The sequence below is a fragment of the Oncorhynchus tshawytscha genome, linkage group LG16, assembly GCF_018296145.1.
Source record: "Oncorhynchus tshawytscha isolate Ot180627B linkage group LG16, Otsh_v2.0, whole genome shotgun sequence".
NCBI lineage: Eukaryota > Metazoa > Chordata > Actinopteri > Salmoniformes > Salmonidae > Oncorhynchus > Oncorhynchus tshawytscha.
In genome coordinates this window covers 43007129-43033209 of record NC_056444.1, presented here as the reverse complement: position 1 = coordinate 43033209, position 26081 = coordinate 43007129, and the positions used below count along the sequence as shown (strand labels likewise).

General features: G+C 43.8%; 1 protein-coding gene across 1 annotated transcript in view; it reads right to left on the bottom strand.

The window, feature by feature from the left end:
- The window catches only part of LOC112215160 (transcriptional activator GLI3), a 180563-nt gene that overhangs the window by 57668 nt on the left and 96814 nt on the right, over positions 1 to 26081 (bottom strand). The window contains exon 4 of the mRNA XM_024374105.1: positions 14214 to 14319. Within this exon, the coding sequence (XP_024229873.1) occupies positions 14214 to 14319 (106 nt within the window). The remainder of the gene's footprint in view (positions 1 to 14213; positions 14320 to 26081) is intronic.

Here is a 26081-nt window from a genome sequence, read left to right as displayed (position 1 = left end):
TTTTTTCATGTAATTTCAAGTGGGCTTGGAAGTTCAGGCAACAAACATGAGACCAATGTCCATTTTTATGCTCCTCTTTCGTACTTTACGGTTCATTGCGGTCCGATAAATGTGCTCCAAGTAACACCGAAGTATCCACTCTCTTTCATTTCACTTTTCCAAAAAGTCACACTAGGTTGCTCTCGTTCAAAGTGAGAGTCAACAGTAAATACAGGTGGACTTAACCTTTTTCACAGGGTTTGTTTGAGTTCCTCTGGCATGCCCCAGGCTACAGAGAGGAGAATAGGGGACTCCTGGGTGTTGAAAGAAAACAGCTTCAGAAAGAGTACACCTATCGCCAGCACATCCTCTCAGAGAATGTCTCCATAGCCCCGGTGTGTTACAAACGCACGTACGCACGCACGCACACACACACACACACACACACACACACACACACACACACACACACACACACACACACACACACACACACACACACACACACACACAGTGTCTTACACAGTGACAGAGACTCGCCTGCAGACAAATAGGGTCAGGTATCCTCTACGCGCCATAGCCTCACTAACCCTTCTAGCCTGTAATGAGTTGTGGTGTTGGGGTTGGAGCCAGTCGGTCGGGGAGTGTGTGTATATGTGCATGCGTGTGTATGTGTATATCCCATCCTAGGTGAGAGAGGAGAGGGGATCCAGAGGTGAACGTAGCCCAGGGCTGATAGGGCAGCGGTGTATCAGTGTACTGGCTAGAGAGAGAGCCCCGTGAACCACCTCAATTCACTCTGTCACAGTGGGCCTCATGAAATGAACCACTGCACAGACGGACTCAAGCAAATCACAAACAAAACACACAGCGACCAAGAAGGAGAGTCCCGCTGCTGGAGAGGGCTAATCCTTCAGACAGAAAGCGAGAGAAAGAGAGGACAGGGAGATAGAGAAAAGAGGAAAAAGAAAGAGGATTTATCAGGTTAAAGGCTGAGTGCAGTCAAAAACGTGAAATTCTCTGTGTTTTACATACAGTGCCTTCAGAAAGTAGTCAAACCTCTGGACTTTTCCCACGTTTTGTTGTGTTAAAGCCTGAATTTAAAATGTATTACATTTAAAATGTTGGCCATTGGCCTACACGCAATATCCCATAACGTTAAAGTGGAATATATATTTTTTTATGAATTAAAAATGAGAAGCTGAAATGTCTTGAGTCAATAAGTATTAAAACATGATCAAAATAATTATGTAACAAGACACAAAATAAGTTGAATGGACTCACTCTGTGTGCAATAATAGTGTTTAACATGATTTTTGAATAACTGCCCCATCTCTTTACCCCACACATACAATTATCTGTACGGTCGCTCAGTCAAGCAGTGAATTTCAAACACAGATTCAACCACAAAGACCAGGGAGGATTTCCATTGCCTCACAAAGAAGGGCACCTATTGGTAGATGGGTAAAAAAAAAGCAGATCTTGAATATCCCTTTGAGCGTGGTGAAGTTATTAATTACACTTTGGATGGTGGATCAATACAGCCACTCACTACAAATATACAGGCGTCCTTCCTAACTCAGTTGCCGACGAGAAAGGAAACTGCTCAGGGATTTCACCACGAGGCCAACGGTGACTTTAAAACAGTTACATAGTTTAATGGCTGATAAGAGAAAACTGAGGATGGAGCAACAACATTGTAGTTACTCCACAATACTAACTTAATTGAGTGAAAATAAAGGAGGCTTGTAACAGAATAAAAATATTCAAAAACATGAACTTTTTGTCCTGAATGCAAAGTGTTATGTTTGGGGCAAATCCAATACAACACATTACTGAGTACCCGTTTCCATATTTTCAAGCATAGTGGTGGCTGCATGTTTATGGGTACGCTTGAAATCGATTGTTAAGGACTGAAAAGTTTTCCAGCAAGACAATAACCTAAAACACAATACCAAATCTACACTAGAGTTGGTTACCAAGATGACAGTGAATGATCCGAGTGACCGAGTTACAGTTTTGACTTAAATCTGCTTGAAAATCTATAGCAAGACTTGAAAATGTTGGTCTAGCAATGATCAACAACCAATATGACAGAGCTTGAAGAATTTTGAAAATCCACGTGTGAAGCTCTTAGAAAGACTCGCTGCCAAAGATGATTCTACGATGTATTGACTCAGGGGTGTGAATACTTATGTAAATTACATCTTTCTGTACTTAATTTTCAATACATTTTCTACATTTTCTAAAAACATGTTTTCACTTTGTCATTATGGGGCATTATTGTGTGTAGATGGGCGAAAAAAATATATTTAATCTATTTTGAATTCAGGCTGTAACACAACAAAATGTGAAATAAGTCAAGGGGTAGGAATACTTTCTGAAGGCACTGTATATTTCCACACTACGAGGTTGGAATAATACTGTGAAATTGTGAAAATTATGATAATGCCCTTTTAGTGTAAGAGCTGTTTGAAAAGACCGCCTGAAATTTCTGAACGTTTTGGTGGGATGAGTTTTGGCCTGCCTGGTGACATCACCGGTGACATCACCAGTGACATCACCAGGCAGTACGTTAGTTAATTGACCAATAAGAAAGAGAATTCCAAACCTCTCTGCCAATAACAGCTAAATTTCAGTTTTCCCTTCCCACTCAGACCACTCCCAGACAGTCTTAGCTAATTTCTTGCTTGAGAAATTGCTCTTTGCTAAGAAGCTATTTTTGTTGCCTTTTGACTATTTTCATTGAAATCAATCACAGTAAGGTACTTAATTGTACCCATAAATGATTTGATATTGAGATTTAAAAAAAATGTCTGCACTGGACCTTTAGAAAAACATAATTGTCCTCTTCAAGCACTGAAAAAAGAAATCCATCAAATGTTTTCTAATATATACTCCTGTTAGAGGAGAAAGAGAGAGGGGGAAGGAAAAGAAAGCAAAGACTGGAGGAGGCAGGCAGGCGGCAGGGGCAGGTGGGAAAGTCAACACACACAGCCTACTTTATTCTTACCATTTCATCCATCTTGCTGGAGTTATACTAATAAAATGTCAAGTGGAGTTGCCTGATATTTAATCATGAACAGGCTGAGCTGCATAGTGGTACCCAGCCCCAGCACCACCGCAGCTCTGGCCCCAGCCCCGGCCCTTGACCTTATCAGGGTCTACACATAGACAGAGCAGCACCAAATACTAAGTACAAGGGCGGCAGAGGATTCCTCATCAGGATGAAAGACGTTTCACAAACATACACAATTTTTTATTTTTTTATTTAATTTTACCTTTATTTAAACAGGCAAGTCAGTTAAGAACACGTCCTTATTTTCAATGACGGCCTGGGAACAGTGGGTTAACTGCCTGTTCAGGGGCAGAACGACAGATTTGTACCTTGTCAGCTCGGGGGTTTGAACTCGCAACCTTCCAGTTACTAGTCCAACGCTCTAACCACTAGGCTACCCTGCCGCCCCACAATCTCACCCACTACAGTAAGGCGCACACATAGCACATCACAAACATCAAAAGGTTCTCTATAAATGATATATTGTCTTCAGAGTGGTTTGGTGCATTAAATAGAGTTATTAGAGTATGACATAGATAGAGATAAGAGAAAGTGTTCCACCGGGATGCTGGCCATGACTGTGCTTCCCACAGTTGTGTCAAGTTTGTTAGATGTCCTTTGGGTAGTGGACCATTCTTGATAGACACAGGAAACTGTTAAGAGTGAAAAACCCAGCAGTGTTGCGGTTCTTGACACAAACCGGTGCGCCTGACACACACTGCCATGCCCCGTTCAAAGGCACCCCATTTAAATATTTTGTCTTGCCCATTCAACCTCTGAATGGCACACGTACACAATCCATGTCTCAATTGTCTCAAGGCTTAAAAATCCTTCTTTAACCGGTCTCCTCCCCTTCATCTACACTGTGACATCAATAAGGGATCATAGCTTTCACCTGGATTCATCTGATCAGTCTATGTCATGGAAAGAGCAGGTGGTTCTTAATGTTTTGTATACTCACTGTATATCCAAATTTGGCTGAACTTTCCAGTCTTCCAGTCCAATTTAATTCAACTTGCATCTCTTATTTATTAAAAAGCGATCGCTTTTGGACACAGAAAATGCAACCTACTGACAAATACACACAGACAGAGCAGAACCAAATGCTAGTTGCATTCCTTTTAACAGTTCCGGCACCCCGCAGCTGTGTGCAGGACTGTGCCACTCCCGCTGGATGATGCGTGCAGAGAGATACTTGACACGCTGACCCCTCTTCTGAGAGAGTGAGGTATCATGGAAGATGAAGACAGCAGAGATGGGCTCTGTCTGTTGCTCATTCCAAACAGTTAAGATCCAAACAACAGTGTGAGAGATGAAAACATTATTCTCACACATGAATAATGGACTTCAGATTTGATTGGATAATAGATAACACGGTGCTCAAAGAATAGAGTAGCCGTATGTGATTGTGATTAATATCCTTAGTGAAGGAAGTGAAGGAAGAAGAAGAATTACAAAATGCCACGATAGCTCATAAGAGAGAATGAGAATGTATAAAGGGCAAAACAAGGAGGAGTGAAACGGAGAGAAGGAGAGGTAGAGTCAGTGCAGGAGAGGAGGTAATGATCTCATTTCCTTCACCGTTAAAGCTGTCAATGGCCTTCAGAACAGTTTAACAAATGTTAAACAAATGTTTTTTTTAAATCGACAACATGTGGTAATATTATACATTGTTACCTTTATGTTTCCCCCCATTTACTTAAAGCTTGACGAGGGGAGAGATGGAGGGAGTGGACAGAGGGGGAAAAAGAAAGTATTTCTAGCAAAAAGCAGGCAGAATTTACGACCCTGTTCCCTAGATCTCGTTACTTGCTGTAACTGGCCCCCAGAGTGAATTCCCAGGGCCCCGAGCCCAAGTCGGAATAATGGAAAGTCAACATTTTCTACACTTTCTTCTGACGGCCCACCGGGATGGTTCTGCCTGCCTCCACAAAGCAAGGGTCTGAGTCCCAACACTGACTACATACTGCACTCTCTCTTCAATCACATTATTTTGACTCACTTTAAAGTGGCAATCTGTACATATTTTTTTGCACTTTTAAATTAATTAAATATGGCCCTATAGCCATGAATTCTGATTAGAATCCCAGACTGCCCCTTTAACAAAACAACAATTATTAACTAAATAGTAGGTTAGCATGCCGACAGACATGATATAATTATATTTGTTGTGTTTTCTCAAATGCAGAACTCTGTATAGCAATATCTAATTTCCAGTTTTCTTTTTACAAATGCTTGTTACTATATATATATATATAATAATATTCTAAGATGAAAAAAACATCAAGAAACAAACACACACATGAACCTCCAGGCCAGTAGAAAGTTGAGAGGGGCCTTTACAAAGCCAATTAAGCGAAGGCACTGATGTGACAGCTGGCCCCTCCCACAAACCCATTACCCCCTTCATCAACAGACAGGCCTCTGGGAATGTATTCATAAAGCATCTCAAAGTAGAAGTGCAGTTTAGGATCAGGTCCTCCCTGTCCATATAACCATATTCCTTATGATCTAAAAGGCAGAACTGATCCTAGATCAGCACACCTACTCTGAGAGGTTTATTAATGAATACGGGCCCTGGAATTCTGGGATATACTGAGGTCTTGCTTATCAACAGCATTACCATAATCAATATTTAATATTAAAGTCAATTAGCCAACATTTGTAATGTCAATAATGTTGGTAAATGCAATTTAAAATGTTAAAACAGAGGGCCTGTAAAAGGTTTAGAGCATTTGTATAAAACACTGTGATAATGGTGACTTGGGAATCATTTAAATGTCAATTCAAATCATAATAATGAATCACTTTCATCATTGACATTTATTTTATAGCATATAAACGGTTCATACACTTAGGTTATACAGTTACAATTGTATCTGCATTTTATTTTCTGAATCTTTATTTGGAAGACAAATCTAAACATGAAAAGCATTACTCAACAAACCCTTCTTAATATTTGAAATGATGAGTGATGTAATGACATGGCTGTCGAATCTTCCCATTATGGAATTGACAGTTGAGCACAAGGCTTTGTTAACCTTAGGCAGATTGAACACACACACACAGGCCCGCACGCACACACGCGCATACACGCACGCACACACGCGCATACACACAGTGACAGGCTGACTGACACACACAGCTAGCTGTTAGCACCTGTCTGTTATCTCCTCTCCTCCAGACTTTCTCTTCCATTGTGCAACATGGGCGAGCTACAAATTGAGATCTCAAATATAAACAGGAGGGCAATAGATTTCTGTACAGAAAATCAAGTGTACTACTGTGTTACATGTGGAAATTCAAAAGGCCACTAGTAGATAGATAGATATTATTCTTGTAGTCAAATAAATCATTTGCTGTAATAGTCTTAAATTAATTAAACCTACAAAAGATCAAAGGAAATGTACGGCGAAATGACTGACTGGGTTATTCATTTGACCCATATTGTTACTACTCAATAAAAATGTGAATCACCAGTGCCACATTCTCATTTCTTTTGGTACATTTACAAATGAATGAAAGGGGCATTTCAACAGCTGTTGAGCTGGGTTGAAACAAACATATATGACATCAAATCAAATCTAACAACAATGTCGTACACAGTACAACCAACTATTGCAGTCGGCTAGTGATACATGTATTACACCCTTACAGATGAACAATGTAGGGTAAGTAACATTATATAAGGTAGCATTAAACAATGCTACCTTATATAATGTTACTTACCCTACATTGTTCATCTCATATGCATACGTTGATACTGTACTCTATATCATCGACTGCATCCTTATGTAATACATGTATCACTAGCCACTTTAACTATGCCACTTGGTTTACATACTTATCTCATATGTATATACTGTACTCGATATCATCTACTGTATCTTGCCTATGCTGCTCTGTACCATCACTCATTCATATATCCTTATGTACATATTCTTTATCCCCTTACACTGTGTATGACAGTAGTTTTTTCTGGAATTGTTAGTTAGATTACTTGCTCGTTATTACTGCATTGTCGGAACTAGAAGCACAAGCATTTCGCTACACTCGCATTAACATCTGCTAACCATGTGTATGTGACAAATAAGATTTGATTTGATTTGATTTGATTTGCAATTAAAATGGTTATGTAGCTGTGAGTTTAGTGTGAATAAATACCCTTGATTCTTAAAACACAGTTTCAGCAGCAACATACATGTAATAACCAGCAGAATTAAAAAAAAAAAAGATGTAATCCATATGCCCTAAAAAAACAAATGCATAGTAATAGAATCACTAAAATATATTTATATGGTAGTATCAGCAGCTCTTAAGTAGAATTTAGCAACATGTCTAAACAGGTTTCCTTGGGTACTCGACTGTAAACCAGAGCAGGGCTTGTCACATGTCTACTCTACCAAAGACTTTATTTTTTCTAAACCTGCAGTATCAATCAACCACAAAATGCACAGGTGCCTTGAAAATATCCCGCTTCATCGCACAGTCATTGGGGGGGGCGAAGAAGACACCATCCATTTAGGTTTTCAAACCTGGTGTATTACAACAAAAACTATATAACTTCAAACTGCCCACAATTATGCTTATAGGCATTTATCTAATTTTCTCTCTATATCCTGAAATTGCTTGAGAAAAAAAAAGAGAGGGAGAGATACTTTACCCCCGCCTCTCCCGCCCATTTCACAGAGTGGCACGCAACTTTCTTTTTCTTCACTTTTTTTTCTCCAGTGAAAATTGAAGGGGCTTTATGTCAAATAAGGCTAAAGCCAGCCACTCCATATCAAGCAACGCAGCGCGAAAATGACTGTGGCCATGATAAGACTGCCAGATAGAGTGGGAGAGGAGAGAGAGGAGAGAAGAGAGGGGAGAGGAACATGAGAGGGGGGGAAACGAAAAGGAAGTGACTCTACTCAATTATACTGCAAAATTGGTATGACTGAAAATGTTTCATTCAGGTGACTGATAGTATCGGTGAAACTGCAATGCAGATAAATAAAGGGGACTTTTGTCAAGAATAAACACCATTAATCACGAAGCCAGTTACCGCGTGACTGCCTGTCCAACGAATACAGCCTGGCGACACAGAGAAAGTCTTTTAAAAAGAAGGGAGGAGGAGGGGAGGGGTGGATGGGGGGAACCTGGTGACTTCACCAAAAGGAGGGTGACCTACGAATTCGCAGGGAACGGGGGATAAGGGGAAAAAAGGGAGGGAGATGAGAAAAGTGGCTTGCTCTCCTCCTTCTCATTATTGACAGAAGCCACATAGAGATCATCTAGAGATGATAAGGAAATTATCATTGGAATTTAATAGAATTTAGAGTACCATTTTATATTTATTACAATTTATAAAGGTTTAATATTACCATGATTTTTTTAGGGTAAAGGAATAAATATAGGCTTATACTAAACCGGTTCATTTATAGGGAATTTACAAATGGTTTAGAGAGATTTTATGAACACATTAATAAACGTATACTCAATAAACAGAAAATGAAAACTGCTAATGTTTGCAAACGTTGAATGAATGAATACAAAAATGATAAAACAGCTTCACATACAGTAAGAAAGGGTGAAACATCAGCCCAAAATAAATAAAACCCTCAACACATGAAAAGGAAAATCCAAAGGAAAGCTTAAACATGTCTCCATACATTTACAGTATTTTCCTGTAGCTCTTTATGAAAGCTGTTACACTATTCCTTTTGTCATTCTTTTGTCATGTAGTAAGTGTGTGTGTGTGTGTGTGTGTGTGTGTGTGTGTGTGTGTGTGTGTGTGTGTGTGTGTGTGTGTGTGTGTGTGTGTGTGTGTGTGTGTGTGTGTGTGTGTGTGTGTGTGTGTGTGTGTGTGTGTGTGTGTGTGCAATTCCAGGCGTCTTACCATCTGGAGTAGATGAGAAATCTGGAGGGAGGTGTGGAGATAAGACTGTGGTCTTTATGCTAAGCAGCGCGCCGCTCCTCAATGTCCACATTTGGCTCTCTGACAACAGTTTATGTAAATAACCAAACAAAATGGCAAACACCTCAAGAACACACTCTACTCTCAGCCAAAAGGACACAGAGCGAGAAAGAGAGAGAGAGAGAGAGAGAGAGAGAGAGAGAGAGAGAGAGAGAGAGAGAGAGAGAGAAAGAGAAAGAGAGAGAGAGAGAGAGAGAGAGAGAGAGAGAGAGAGAGAGCACAAAAATTCATATGTTCAAAAAGGTTTCAGTATGTTGTTACTAAGATGGAATGATCATGAAAATAAATTACACTCTTTTTTGGGCAGTTAACTATGCTTTCACTGCAGCCGACAACAGAGTGCTGATGTTGTGTTGAAATGAATGGGACCTGCTGCTTTTCCCCCTGGTAGCCTCACAGAATACCTTACAGTCCGTTTGGGGACCACAGCTGTACAAATACACTTCTGAATGCAATAACACCACAGACAGGACTTAGCATACCTTTACAGGCCCAACACACACACACACACACACACAGGCGCACATACGCACACACACCTTCACCCCCTTCCAGAGTCAGAATCCACGTGTCTATTCACCACTTACACAGAACATTGTGCCAAATCAGTATGTTTTCCTTTTCCATTATCATCTTTACATTGTGACTTTGACATCATTACTACGACACAAATAATGTCATAGAGAATCCTCAGGAGGCTTTACAAACAAGTGGCAGAACTAAACGGTAACATGACAAATCGCACACATTATCTGAGTGGGATACGAATCTGTGGAGATACAGTACCTACGTTTAAACATTCCATTGTGTATTGTACTCAGGAGTAGATCATTCAAGCTAATTCTTAAGCAAATGCCTGCAGTGTCTTCGACAAGTCTTCAGACCCCGTGATTTTTGCACATTTTCTTAGGTTTTAGCCTTTTTCCAAAATTGCTGAACAGCTATTTTCAGGTCTCTTTAGAGATGTTCGATCGGGTTCAGGCCCGGGCTCTGGCCACTCAAGGACATTCAGAGACTTCTTGCGTTGTCTTGGCTGTGTGCTTATAGTCGTTTTCCTGTTGGAAGGTGAACCTTGTCCAAAGTCTGAGGTCCTGAGCTCCCTGGAGTAGGTTTTCATCAAGGATCTCTCTGTACTTTGCTCCGTTCACCGTAGGGATGGTGCAATGTTTCCGTGACACTTGGCATTCAGGCCAAATAGTTCAATCTTAGTTTCAGATAATCTTGTTTCTCATGGTCTGAGAGCCCTTTAGGTGCCTTTTGGCAAACTCCAAGCGGGCTGTCATGTGCCTTTTACTGAGGAGTGGCTTCCGTCTGGTCACTCTACCACAAATGCCCGATTGGTGGAGTGCTGCAGAGATGGTTGTCCTTCTGGAAGGTTCTCCCATCTCCTCAGAGGAACTCTAGAGCTCTGTCAGAGTGACCATCGGGTTCTTGGTCACCTCCCTGACCAAGGCCCTTCTCCCCCGATTGCTCAGTTTAGCCGGGCGGCCAGCTCTAGGGAGAGTCTTGGAGGTTCCAAACTTGGGGTAATAACATAATAATGTTGCAGACATTTTTTGGTACCCTTCCCCATATCTGTGCCTCGACACAATCCTGTCTTGGAGCTCTAAGGTTTTTGCTCTTACATGCACTGTCAACTATGGGACCTAATATAGACAGGTGTGTGCCTTTCCAAATCATGTCAAATCAATTGAATTTACCACAGGTGGACTCCAATCAAGTTGTGGAAATATCTCAAGGATGATCAATAGAAACAGGATGTAACAGAGCTCAATTTCAAGTCTCATAGCAAAGGGTCTGAATGCTTATGTAAATAAGGTATTTTAAAAATTCAAACGTAAAACTTGTTTTCGCTTTGTCATTATGAGGTATTGTGTGTAGACTGCTGAGGATTTTATTTATTTAATACATTTTAGAACAAGGCTGTAATGTAACAAAATATGGAAAAAGTCCAGGGGTCTGAATACTTTCCGAAGGCAACGACCGTGACTACGCAAACAGTTGCAAGTCAATTACTTATCCCCTAAGAGTGTTTTGTTGTTTCAGTGGCCACATTCAAGCATAAGGGCCTCTAACTCGCAAGTAAACTCCCATGCAGATAATTTACTTGTAGTCAAATACTTCTGTTTGTTCTCGGCCCGTCTCCGGGTGACAGAGACCAGGCACTGTGCCACAAGAGAGGGCCTTTTGTTTCCACCGGTAGTCGTCAGTCGGCCAATAATGTCCCCTATGAAAGGCCCCAGCATCCCCCACAAAGCCCCACAGCCCCCCAGTTCCCGATGCCCGATGAATCTAGGCCAACACAATGAGAGCGACGGTGGGGACGAGAGCTTCCATGGAGTCTGCTCTTCACTGATTCATGTGTTTATTTAAGCAGGAAGTGAGGAAGCATACTCTCTAGAGGAGGAAAAGGTCAGCTGTTTCTTGGTCAGAGACACTGAGGTAGTGGGGAAGAGGGCTGTTGATCCTAGATCAGCTGCACTGAGGTCCTATTCTATAGTCATTAAAAAGTGGTTGGTCAGAGGGTGTCATATGCCGAGGGTATTGATAAAAGACTCCACAGTTTCCCATTTTAGACATGTAGGACATAGACATAGACATCCTCTATTATGTGGAAATGGATAACTTCCATTTCCACACAGAAACAGTACATCATCAATGCACCCACACAAGGAAGGCAACCCCTGACCCTATCTTTAATATTGAATGGCACACGGGTGCCTTCCCATGCAATAATTCATAAACTAAACGATTATCCTAGCTCCTGCCTGTAATTGCACTCTTCCCTGCCTAATAGGGGTGGCGTTCAGCAGGAGAGTGAGAGAGCGAGAGAGAGTGGAAAAACAAAGGACAGTTAATTCGTGATTTCCTCCGCTCATTTGAAGGCAAATTAAGTGTCAAGCAGCTAATGCAGAGCATATTTCATTTTATGAGCTTTTAATTTAATTCCGTCGGTCTCATATATCGCCGGATGCCTTTAGCTTAGCGCCTTCGCTAACGCTCCGTCCTTCCTCCCTCTTCTGCGGCGCCGGGACATAAATAAACATGTTTCAATTAGACCTGTCACAATAATAGGACAGGATTCTGTTCATTTGCAACGTCGGTTGGACGGCAGAATGTATCATGAGAATATGAGGCGGCTGCGTGTTTTTCTACCGGACCAAGTCCTAGCATTAGCGCTGCTAGCGTTAGCGTGACGGCTAGCATTTCGAAGCTGGATTGATTGTACCGCCGCGGGGCCAGACCCACTGTAATTACCCGCTGTAATGAAACCTCTGTATGGGGAAGTAATGCCAATAATACTCTACTGTGTACTTAACCATATCTTTAAGAGGGCTAATAACGATTAATTCTGCTCACTAAGGAGAGCTTGTCTTAAAACAATTCTATATTTCTGTCTGAACCCCCCCCCCACTTGTCCCCTGCAGGGCCAGGCATGTTCTCTCTGTGTGCAGGGCCATGATGGCATTGTTGGGGGTGACTGGATCAAAATGCTCCTTCGTAAGGAATTCCAAAACACTATCCAATGAGACCAAATTGCCAGATGAAATTGTTCCCAAGCAATACTGAGTTTATGTTACAGTCCAAATCTGAACCAAGGAACTACAGTAGCCTACATAACACGGTAATCTGTCGATTGGACTTACCCTAAACAGTAACACCATGTAACACTGTTTCCTACTCTGAAAAGCAGCAAGAGTAATGGCATTGAGAGCAGAGGGGTTAGAGCCTGTAAGTAAGCATTTCACTGTAAGGTCTACACCTGTTGTATTCGGCGCACGTGACACAAATAAACTTTGATTTGAGATCTGAAAGGAACACGTGTAACTTGATAATGTGTGTACTAGTACCCAAGTCAATTTGAATAAGATCATCCACTAAACTGCCTTGTAATAATGAAAAATGGGGCCTTTCAGCGTGGCGTGTCATATTAAGCAGCAATACAAGTGGATAAACAGCCCATAAGTACGGCAACGACTCACGACCACGCCTCCCCTGACAGGCTGAGCAAACGAAGCGCGCCAGCCAGATAACTCTTATCCGGACAGAGATCGAGTGACTGAACACGTTCGTTCTGCGCAACTTCTCTTACCCCTTAATTTAATTCAGTGGGTTCCATGTCTCCCCCTTCCCCCTAACCTGTGCTCCAGATCTCTCCAAAGCACCTCTGACTGATAACAAACACGGCTGTTTGTTTGAGCCGTACTGGCGGCACATGTTCTCTGCAGAAGCTAAATGCTCAATTATATTTGCCATTTTGTTTGCTTTGACACGGGGCATCAATCACTAACCCTTTTTTTTATTTCCTTGCCTCTCCCTCTCTCCTCTGAGACGAGGGGGGGTGGGGGTGTGAGGAGACATAAAAAATGCATTATGCTTAGTGGCACATCAGCAAGGGAGAGATATGACTCCTGAGGATGGGGGGGTTGATAATGAAGAAGAATTTCAAACATAATGTGGCCCAAGTAGCTGCCCCATCCAATTTGTCCCAGTTGCGCACTGATCGCTTCCTTGCTGTCTCTGGGTGAGAAATTAGTGATGCAAGGGCGACAGAGCATCCACTACCAGCACTCACTGTTCAGGCAGAACAGAGAGCAAAAGCGGTGGAGTGAAAGAGAGAGAAAGAAGGGAGAGAGTGAAAGACAGTTAGAATGAGAGGGATTCTAATATGTGTGTTATTTGTGTGTGTGGGGGGAGGGGGAGTGCATACATGGTACAGTGCGTATGTCAGAAGAGATGTGTGTGTGTGTCAGTGAAGGCGTGTGTGTCAGTTGAGATGTGTGTGTCAGTGAAGGTATGTCAGGTTGGGAGTTGACAAGACTTGATCACTGTGCTTATGAGAATAACATGCTCAGAGGCCCTAGTTTCCATGTTTCTGGCACATGTTAATTTGCGTGTCTATGACATGTGGATCATGTTACTCCCAGACATGGCCATGACCTTTGATCTGGAGAGCAGGGGAGCACAGAGCACCTCTGACGAGGATGCAACATGCCTTGGGGTGTTGGAAACAGGAGCATCTTATTAATATTGCCATTAACACTACTGGGGGTTCTTGCTGATACCAATGATATGATACTGATATCCAAATCACTTCCCATTAGACCTGACTGGTAGAATTGTACAAATTCCTTTGCATTATTTTATGTAAAGAAGAAGTGGATGTGTACGGGGATGGGGGGTTGTGTGTGTGTGTGTACAGTCTGTGACACTCACACGTGTAGAGGGGGAACGGGGGACGGCTCGTAGATGTAGCGACCCTGGGCATGTCTGTCGTCGATGGGCACCGGTGGATGGAAAGCAGGGAAAAACTGCGGCGGTGCTACATGGGGATAAAGAGAACGAGAAAAGAGAAAGAGAGAGAGAAAAATGTTAGAGATGACACTGCTACAGACAATCAGCCTTAAAGCCAATAACATTTATTTTATAAAGCCCTTTTTACGCCAGAAGTTGTGACAAAGCACATATCTCTTTGCATGCCATTGAATCATGGTTGCATGTATTGACTCAATGTGTTTTTGAGGGAATTACTAAGTAATATTCCTCTTCAGCCAGTCTCAGGACAGAGTAATGAAAAGCAGTGGTTGATAGCCATCTTTCAGGAGGCCCTGCCCAAATGAGACCTCATTAAAATAACTGAACTAAAAAGCCTCACTGCCTTAGAATGTTCACTAAGAAGTGCACTTAAAACATCTCAAAATAAACCTAGACACAAATTAACTGCAAGACTTGTGCCTGTTGTCTTGCTGTAAGGCTGATCAGGCATAAATACACTTTTTGCACTGAGGAACATTCATTGAAACAGAGGGAATAGGGAGAAAAATTGAGGATGCGTTTGGAAATCATTTCAGGCAGGGAAATGATTCGTCACAACTGTCAGAGAGAATCTAATTCCCCAGATAAAACATTTGCATAATATCAGCACTTTGCTATTTTTACCCCCTGAGAGAGAAGCTGCTGAGTTGTTGCATGGGCTGGAAACATACAACTATATAAGTTCAAGTCTCCTCACCTCAACTGCAACATCAACCCTATGGTATACAATTCCTCAAGCAAGTGCTAGAATGCTGTGTTTTGAATACCTCATATATCCATTGTAGGACAAGTTCAGTATGAGCTATGTCTATTTAAGTGCATCTTGCCCACACTACCCGAGGGGCTACTTGAACCCTTGTGAAAATGGAAAGGGTTCAAACACACACACACACACACACACACACACACACACACACACACACACACACACACACACACACACACACACACACACACACACACACACACACACACACACACACACACACACACACACACACACACACACACACAGGGAGGGGAGGAGGGCGCTTTGTGATAGGAAGTGTTTTTAGCGTGTAAACATCTGGCGCCCGTGTGCCAGCAGTAGTGGGATGGGCAGGCTACCAGGCAGCCATGGGGAGTGGTGCCAAACAGCTGGATCTAGTTGTGCACCCTGGTCAACGCCAAACATAGGGCCCACTGTTGGGCAGCAACACAGAGAGGTTTATCCCCCCCTGCCTCACTCAGGCTTGCTGCTCTACCTCAACTAGCTCATCACTTACTACCTCGACACTCACTACCTCGACACTCACTACCTCGACACTCACTACCTCGACACTCACTATCTAAACACTTATTATCTAAACACTCACTACCTACCCTGCCCAAGCTCTACCAACAGGACAACTCGGACAGGCCTTGTTTAGTGGAACTGCAGCGCATGCAGGTCTTAAAAGGGAAAGGTGTTGTATCACGCATCATGTAAGCAGATGGATATAAATCAGATGCATCCTGGTGAATAGATTAGGAATGTTTTCTATGATTGCATACCAGTCGTGTAAGCCATTCTAAATAATGGCTTGCATTGTTTATCAAAATAGAGTATACAGCACAAATCCTGGCTTTAACATGGAAAATGACACTTTGATCATGAGGCCCAAAAACATACTGTGGAACAAATCTGTGCTATTAAATTCCTTTCCAGTGTCTTACACAAATGTGAAAATGTATTTGAACTGAACTTGTTTTTTGTAAGAAAGATAGGACGTCAAAGAGACGTGATAGCTAAATGCCTACTGCAGCAGCCCTCTGGCACTGTGTTTGACTATCTGTCTCTTCGATAGCTTCCTTCTGATGAATCCTGTTTGGCCCGGCTCTCCTTCTCTATTTCCAGGTCTTCTCTGAAGGAGAGGAATCTGGACTCTGCTATCAGTTGTGTTGATCTAACGCAGTCTTAAAGCTAGGGTCTCTAAGATGTCTCCTTGACTACTCATGGGAAACCCTGGGCTGAAACTTCAACCCGTGAGGCAGGGCAGAGGTCTACGGAGGGACTATAGAGATTTCAAATTGCAGAACCTCTCCTGCTCCAGTCTGAATAATACTACTTCTCCTCCTCCATCTCCTCTACCACACCCGCCTCTCCACTCTGGATTACCCAGATCCCTCTGGAGCTGCTCACTCAACACACCCCTGTGCCTTCCCCCTCCTTCTTCCTTCTTTCCTCCTGGAGTTTCCTATCCCCCTTCCCTCCCTGGGCTTAGCCAACACTCCTCCACTCCTCCCTCGCCTCAGCCTACAGCAGTCAGTTAAGGGAGCTGCTTTATTTGAATCCCTGTCCGAAGTTTACTTTAGCAGGGCCCCTATTTAAATAGGCTCTGCCACACTACCTCCATTAGGAAGGCAAACAGCCCTGTGTGCCACTTGAGGGAATGTATACAGTTCAGAGAACAAGGGAGAGAGAGAGAGAGAGAGAGAGAGAGAGAGAGAGAGAGAGAGAGAGAGGGGTGAGTGGGGGAGAGAGAGAGAGTGGGTGAGTGGGGGGAGAGAGTGTGAGTGAGTGGGGGGAGAGAGAGAGAGAGAGAGAGAGAGAGGGGTGAGTGGGGGAGAGAGAGAGTGGGTGAGTGGGGGGAGGGAGAGTTTGAGTGAGTGGGGGGAGAGAGAGAGAGAGAGGGTGAGTGGGGGAGAGAGAGAGGGGTGAGTGGGGGAGAGTGGGTGAGTGGGGGAGTGGGGGGGGAGAGAGTGAGTGAGTGGGGTGGGGTGGGGTGGGGTGGGAGAGAGAGAGAGTGATTGGGGTGGGAGAGAGAGTGAGTGAGTGGGGGGAGTGAGTGAGTGGGTGAGTGAGTGGGGGGAGAGAGAGAGAGTGTGGGGAGAGAGAGAGAGAGAGAGAGAGAGAGAGAGAGTGGGGGGGGGGTGACAAGGGAGAGAAAAAGAGAGAGTGTGCTCCATCCCACAATCCATCTCCACTGTCTCCTGTGGGGACTACTTGGTTGACTGGGAGTAAATTGTCCCTGAATGTATTCAGGGGCCTCTTTAGAATACAGACACAGCTGGAGGTTATATAAAGTTAATGCGCGTGTCACAGCTTTTACCATCCCCACCGCTGATATAGTAAACCATTACAGGGTAAAGCATAACTTGTATCCCAAATGGCACCCTATTCCATATTTAGTGCACTCGTTTTTACTGGTTAAAATTATGTGTTACACTGAGTGTACAAAACATTAGGAACACCTTCCTAATATTGAGTTGCACCCCCTTTTGCCCTCAGAACGGTCTCAATTCATCAGGGCATGGACTTTACAATGTGTCAAAAGCTTTCCACAGGGATGCTGGCCCATGTTGACTTCAATGCTTCCCACAGTTGTGTCAAGTTGGCTGGATGTTCTTTGGGGTGTGGACCATTCTTGATACACACGGGAAACTGTTGAGCGTGAAAAACCCAGCAGCTTTGCAATTCTTGACACACTCAAATCAGTGTGCCTGGCACCTACTAAAATACCCTGTTCAAAGGCACTTAAATCTTGCCCATTGACCCTCTGAATGGCACACATACACAATCCATGTCTCAGTTGTCTCATGGTTTAAAAATCCTTCTTTAACCTGTCTCCTCCCCTTCACCTTTTGATGAGTTGATCATTTGAATCGGCTGTGTAGTGCTAGGGCAAAAACAAAAATGTGCAGCCCTTTGGGTCCTCAGGACCAGGACTGAGAGCCAGTGATTACACTGATTGAAATGGATTTAACAAGTGACATCAATAATGGATCATAGCTTTCACCTGGTTTCACCTGGTCAGTCTGTTATAGAAAGAGCGTGTTTTGTACACTCAGTGTAGATAGAGAATAGGGTGCCATTTGGGACAGATCCATACTGTATTGTACCAACCAAATACAGTATGTCACTAACAGAACAAAACCCTCAGAAATAATGGGGCACAGTCAGGCAACTTTTTGCTTTGGAGGGGGGTGTATCAAAATGTGTCCATTTGAGTACATTTCCAAAACAGCAACTCATCAACAATTCATCACTATCCAGTACCAAATAAGTTTACAATTCTTTTGAAATATTTTAATGACCCTGCATAACTTTGCATGGGAGCATTTTTTGTTTCATATTTTTACAGATGGAACTCATTAAGATATGATTACAAATGGGTCTGTAATGAAAGGGCAATTAGTGGGCAACGTTGACCAGACTCATTAGTTGTAATTCAACACAAAACACACCGTTACTGAGCACCAAAAGCCTGCTGCTTCCCCTTCATTATGAAGAGGATGATAATTACTTTTTATTTTATAGGACACAAAGGATTTTAAAGAGGGGGGGTAGAGAGAATAAAGCCTGAAGCATATCATTCTAGTTGGTTGTTATTAGATCATTTCCTTCCGTTATGTGAGAAATGTAAGGTCTAATACAAAGTGTATCATTATTTTTATTTAAATAGGCAAAGGCCATAGTTTGTGTTGCCGCACTTGAAAATAATCTGAAGTCAACTACACTCGAATCGAATCTGAACCGTAATTTGACATAAACAATATCTCTGTTACCTAATCAGAAGAGTTGATGACTTGTCATAACTGAGATTCCTCCTGTCCCGTACTGAGTGCTCCCTGACTCTCCTCTGGCACTGGTTTCGTCCCAAATGCCCCCCCCCCAAAGGGTGCCCTATTACGTATAGTGCACTACTTTTGACCAATACACTAAATAGGGGATAAAGGTGACATTTGGGATGCAACCACTGTGTCATCTGCAGCTTGACACTGAGGTAGAACAGTCATCCAGAACCCACTGAGCTTCTCCTCTGCGCCTCGAAGTTCTGGTGCAATAGCACAAAGACGCACTGACAGATTGTCATAACCGACTAAAGCGGAGTAAGAAAAGGGCTGCTGCCGGGGCCTGCTCTGCTCCAGAGGTTTGTGAATGGGTAATGTGGAACATATGACAGTGGTGCTGGGCCTGCCAAGTTTCATTACGGCACTTCTCTCCTCGCTCATGATCTCAGCACTCGGGCACGCTCGCCAGACGATGGCTGAGGAGCGAGTAGAGGAGTGCTAGCTTAGTTGAGTGTGTGAGAGATGATCATTGAGTGTGTCTGGGGGGGAGGTGTGTGCGTGTGTAAATTACTGTGAGTAACAACATATGTGAATGAATGAGTGAGTGTGTGCATACACACACGTGTGTGTATGTACCGCTAAGCAAGACCTAACGTAACCCCCCTGCAATCCCCTCCTTGTCTCTCCACTCCACAAACTGTGTGACATGTCCACCACAAACACCTCTGGATGATCACCAATCACACCAGCACACCTGTGTCTGTGATTGGCTACAACTGTTCACATGAAAGGAACCCCATGCGAGTGTGATGTTGGAGGTTATTTTGGGGGATCAACCCCTGCTCTGGTTGCTTGCTTGTGTTTGCTCACACTGAGACCTCAAGCTGAACATGTAAATAACACATTCCCGGGACTGTTTAGCTAAGCTCAGTGGGAGTTGCTGTTGACTTTTGGAGTGGTTTGCTTAATTACAGTCCCAGACTGTTGTACGTCTAATAGGCTAATTACCGCTGAATAAATTAGCCTCATGCTCCAGCTGTGCTGAGGCTCTCTGCAGTACTGTACGAGGTGTGTGTGAGTGGCCTAGACTCAGGAAAACATCTAGTGTGTGTGTGACTGAGGAGCAAACAAATCCTTTACTCAGCAAAGACTAACTGTGAGAGAGAAGACAAGGTGAGAGAGGTAGAGGTTAAATAAAAGAAGAGCGTTTTAATTCTCTCTGCCCATTCATCAACGAGAGAAACATTCGCACTTTCTCCTTTACAAGTAAATCAATACAGTTCTCCTCTCTGTCTCTGTCTCTCTTTCTACTGCAGAAGTCACTCTACGCCAGGTCTTTTGGTCTGTGTCTAGGCATTGCTGACCATTTAAACCAATAAGGTCACATAGTGTAGTTGTTTAAACCAATCAGGAAGCAGGCTAGAGATCAGGGTTGAGATTAGGCAGATAAATATGTTTGGTCAAAGTAACTTACCCTCCCTTATTCCCCCTACCGTACCCCTCTTACCCCACCTCAAACAGCTCAATGGAAGTCCCGCATCTGCAAGAGATTAACCAAGTGGAGTCAATATTAACAAATTGCGCACCCGACAAGGGCCCTCCCTCCCTCTTCCTCCATCCCAGTACAGAGCAGCAGAAAAGAAGAAGGTTATTTCATGGGGTCCTCTGCGGAGCGCCAATCTATCTCCTGCATTTGGTGAATTCCTCCAGATTGCCTAAACTGGGGAGCAGAACAAAGCGCTGTGCGTCGGCTCACCCTCCTCTTCCTCCTCCCTCTCCTTCCCCTCCCCCTTTCCCAGCTGGGTAGAGATTTACACAGCAATTTAGCGGCAGAAACACTGCACTAAAACTCTCTAGTCTCCACTCTGTCTCCCATTCTCCCTCTCTCTCAATTAATTTCAAAGGGCTTTATTGGCATGGGAAACACATGTTTACATTGCCAAAGCAAGTAAACATTAACATTACACTCACAAAAGTTCCAAAGGAATAAAGATGTTTAAAATTTTATATTACAGCTATTGTAACGATGTGCAAATAGTTAAAGTACAAAAGGGAAAATAAATACACAAATATGGGTTGTATTTACAATGGTGTTAGTTCTTTACTGGTTGCTCTTTTCATGTGGCAACAGGTCACAAATATTGGTTCTGTGATGGTATTTCACCCAATAGATATGGGAGTTTATCAAAATTGGATTTGTTTTTTATTCTTAGTGAATCTATGTAATCTGAGGGAAATATGTGTCTCTAATATTGTCATACATTTGGCAGGAGGTTAGGAAGTGCAGCTCAGTTTCCACCTCATTTTGTGGGCAGTGAGCACATAGCCTGTCTTCTCTTGAGAGCCAGGTCTGCCTTACGGCGGCCTCTCTAAATAGCAAGGCTATGCTCACTGAATCTGTACATAGTCAACACTTTCCTTAATCTTGGGTTAGTCTTAGTGGCCAGGTATTCTGCCACTGTGTACTCCCTCTCTCTCTTTCTCCCTCTCTATCTCTCTCTCTCTCTGCCCAGTGCATGACCCCTGAGCAGCCTGCCAGCCAGTCCACACAATCATACATCTTGCGGTAGAAAGGAAATTATTTAAACCTCAGCTTAGCTCAACGGGACCAAGCTACACACTTATTTGGGTTTTATTCCCATGTGATTGATATTGGTCCGACCGAGACCATATTATTTTCAGATCTATGTTTTTTTAAAGTCTAACTCCAATTAAAAAATACGTAGGAACATTTTGTGCCAGACCGTCCACGAAACATATATTTTAAGCATGTCTAATGCATCGTGTATATGTAGTACTATAAGTATATGATAAGATAAGATGCATTTTATTGTCAATTAACTTGAATGGAAATGTGTATTTTATGCTCACATCCTAACTGTCTCGGCTGGTGTGAGTCTGAGTCAATGGAAAAGTGCGCTATCCTTTCATTCTCTCACAGCCTAATGATGCAGGTCCACTCTGGATTGACCCTCCATAGCCCCATAGCCTCGATATCCCCACGGTGCAGCTCCCCCTTGGCCCCACGGCAGGTCCTATTGGGGCTGACCCAGCATGACAGCGTGTAGGAGAGTAACTCTGCTGTGTGAGAGTCAATGACTGAGGCTAATACAGCTGTTCTGGCTGTAAGGCTAATAATACACAGTCCTGGCACGGCAGGGGAAAGAGGCACTCGGACCCAGCTGAATTCTAACCCACCGAGAGAGAAAGAAGCTAGCTAGTGAGCAGGGTTGGGATTCAACATGGCATTGGTCAGCATGACTGTGGCCAAGGGCATCCAAGTTGATGTCCACATGTGTTATGGGGACAGTTTAGGAGAAAACTAGGAACTTAGTAGACATGGTTTATTTATTACTATCTATTTCCCTCATTAGTTATGTACATTTTACATTTACATTGTGTTGATTTATTCTGCGGTCTGATAGATTTCTTTATTTTTTTTAAACGTGATATTCAAGATTCAAAAATTCTGTCCGTTATTCACATAACAAACTAAGTTGTTAGGAATTTGCATATGTAGTGCACATGCTTGTTTACAGACAATCTCTCTAAGTAGACTATATCTATTGTCCATTATGGGTGTCTAATGGAGGAAACGGTGGGTCACACCAGGCAGTGTAAAGCAAAAGGGAAACCCAGAGCTGTGTCCCAAATGGCACCTTATTCCCTACTTATGGATTCTGGCCAAAAGTAGTGCATTTTAGTGAATAGAGTGCCATTTGGGACGCAGGGTCACAGCAAGCAGCAAGCAGACAAATGACTGGGGTCGTCACCTCTGGGCCAATTACAGCCCTGGCTCTTCCCCTCCGCACCGCAACACTCTCTGTAGCTCTCTCACTCTCTTTCTCTCTCTCTCACACTCTTCCAAGTCTTTCTCTGTCTCTCTCCACATGGGCCTATATTTCTGTCTCTTCCTCACTTCACCCCCTTTCTTTCTCTCCCCCTTCTCTCTTTGTCCCTTACTCAAAGCCGAGCCTGATCTCCCCCTCCCAAAAACAAGGACAACTTGTAATCCATTTACTCCACTCTTGTCAACAAATTCCCCCACCAAAAATAATCCTGAATGACTTACAACCAGAGCTAGGTACTATCAAGGGAATGGAGGGAGAGAGAGAGAGAGAGAGAGAGAGAGAGAGAGAGAGAAGGGAGAACACACAATGAGAAGGAGCGATTGCACCCAAAGAGAGAAGAGAAAAGAAAAGGAGAGTAGAACATGCAATACTGTACACAGAGGAGTGAGGGAGTGTAGAAGAGAAGAGAAAAGAGCAGAACTTGGTGTCACAGTGATATTTTTGCATTTTGTCACACAGGCGGCGCCCTGGGGTCCCCATGGTTCCTGTGCCTGTGAGAAAAAAAGGGGCGCCGTGTAAAAACTTAAAGAGGATTAACGCTGCCGGAGTGTTTTAATGAGACCTGAAAGTTGCGGGCACCGGAGAGCAACGCTGATTGAGCCGGGCCAGAGAGGCAGAGAGTCTGGCTCCCGGAGGCCCCTGCAGCAGCCCAGCGGTCCAACAGGCCCCAGCCATGAGCCTAAGCTCAAACTGCTCACACCGAGCCACATCAAAGCAGCCCCGGCTGAGGGAGCCGAGCCGAAGAGAGAGGAGGAGAGGAGAGGAGAGGAGAGGAGAGGAGAGGAGAGGAGAGGAGAGGAGGAGAGGAGAGGAGAGGAGAGGAGAGGAGAGGAGAGGAGAGGAGAGGGAGAGGAGAGGAGAGGAGAGGAGAGGAGAGGAGGAGAGGAGAGGAGAGGAGAGGAGAGGAGAGGAGGAGAGGACTGAATGGATGGATGGAGGAATCCCTTATCTCCTCCTGGGAGGATGCTGCTCTGTGGAGCGAGATTGTCTGGAACTGCCACCTGTCCCAGCCATCTTTGAAGGAAACACTAAGCCTATGATGGCCCTGACCTCCTCGAGCTCCCATTCCTTTATGTCTCTCTTTATTTTCCGCTTTGTTACATCCCCCCTCCTACTCCTCTCTCCTCTCCTTCTCCAGTCTCACTTTCTCTCTCATTGGCCCTTCCATCTCTCTTTCTTCCTCCCTTTCTCCAGTCCTCTTTCTCTCTCTAATTTCTCTCACTTTGTCTCTCTCTTACACTCTGCCTCTTTTTCTCTCCCTTTCTCTCTTTTTTTTAAGTCTCTACCCTGTGGTATGGACAAGAGGATGTACTCTAGTCTACTTATTTGCTCCAGCCCGTAACGGAGCTGAGAGGAAAAATGTTAATTACCCAGCATGTCTCAGCCCCCTCCTCCTATAGAATAATAGGTACAGTCCATCCTCCGGAGAGAAGAAGAGAGGAGAGGGGGAGGGAGGCGTTGGGGGTTGGTTGAAGGGATAAGGGTGCTAACTCTATGAGAAGAGGGACACAAATCGCTGCGCTACAAGGCCGGGCGGTGAGATTTGCTTACAGTGAACAAACATATAGGCAGGCATGAAATGAGTGTGACTGTCCCACTCCGCGCCGGGTGATTATCCTGCTTCTTATTCCCACTCAACACTTCAGGAGGGAGAGAAAAGAAAAGGCTCAAGATGTCATGGTTTAAAAACCATCAGGAATAGGAAGAGAAGACCCATGAGCCTCATGTTGTTCCTGCCTGCACTCACGTCTTTATGGACATTATGTTGAATGGCGTTATTGTTGTGGTTGGTGGTGTGTTTGTTGATGTTAGTTGTGGTGGTGACGTATCCTTACGGACAGTCAGAGAAACACGCTGCAAGTATTTTTTTTAAGCCTTCGCCACTTCAAAGCACGCCTATTGTTTTAGGCATGTGATGCCTCTGCGCGTTTTCTGACCGATTAGCCATTCTTAATTTGACAAGGGGGTTCAAAACACAGACAGATGTTGCATGAATGATATAAAGAAACGCCAAGTACTCATTTGTTAAGATATTTCTCATTCTTTTTGAGCCACTCCAAATGAATATTGCTATTGTGACAGTATTATTAACAACATTATTGTTAAAAATGCAATTCACGCACGTTCTCGGGCTCTGTGGTATTAAGAGTAAATGCAAGAAAGCCTGACCTTCACTTAGAGCGAAAGTGTCTTTCTTTGACCACTTCAAACTTTACCCGCATTATACTGTGAGATTCCTGTAATAAGCTGTATAAAAGGGGATCACAGCAATTATCCCTGGTGCGCGGGACTGCGGAGCTAATTCAAGAGCTGCCCAGCCATGTTTCTCTTTCATAATCAAAGGAGGTGGATGGAAGAGATTCCTTTCCGTGGCCTGTACTGTAGGTTGGCCCCCGGGTTCCCCACGGGTTTCTCCCCCCCCCCAATTGTTCTTGAAATGGGTACATGTCTCCCAGCGCATCCCCGCCACCACCCCTGCTCCTCTGTATTATAATTGCTGTGGGGAGGAGTGCTTGAAACTGTTTTGCCAAAACCCATGACAAGGAACCAATGTGGAACCCAGAAAGTTGGCCTCCTTGAGCGAGGAAATGTTTTATAAAGTACTTTTCCAGTGTGGGTTATTTTCACGACTTTTTTCTGTGTCAGGAAATCTTTCCTATAGTTCCTGTAGGGCCTATACTTCTGACTCTGAATCAGGGAGAGCAGTAATGCAGTCGTTAACTTTGTGACAGCCAGCTCATTCAGTTCACTGATCAGCTGCTGTAGTTTGATAAAGAGGCAGACAGATTGACGTGGACCCAGTACTTGCCATGCTACGGACCAGTAGACCTGAGTTCTCCTCTACAATGCAGCCTTGGAGGTTAACTTAACCCCTGTCTTGAGCTGGAGATCATCCCACCCCCCAATCCATTCGCCCTGGGTCTGATTGAAAGCTGGCAGGCTCCCCACAATCCCAGGTAATGGTCACTTCTGTCAGAGCTTTGGCCAAAAAGAGCAAGGTTTTAAGGGATATAGCCTGATGGTATCCAAACCATCCACTAGACCAGCCATCAATTTGTACTGTACTTCCACCTTGCTATGGCTTTAGCAGCCCTGGTCTAAGAGGTCTCAGAGGTGAGACATGACCAAGGTTTTGGTCTGAGGATTACTAGCTGGTGGTGCTTGGATCTTGATCTTGATTCCATCAGTCTGCAGATGACAGACTGTATAAGGCTGATATAGGCCCACGTATACTTCAGCTATAAAAGTCTGTCTCGGTCCACATAATGACCTACTACTGTGTCATCACAGACACACACAACCATCAAGCAGCCTTGGTCATTGAGGAACCAACAAACATACTTAGTGCTGGGGAGGGTGAGAGGGTGGGTAAAGCTTAGTGATT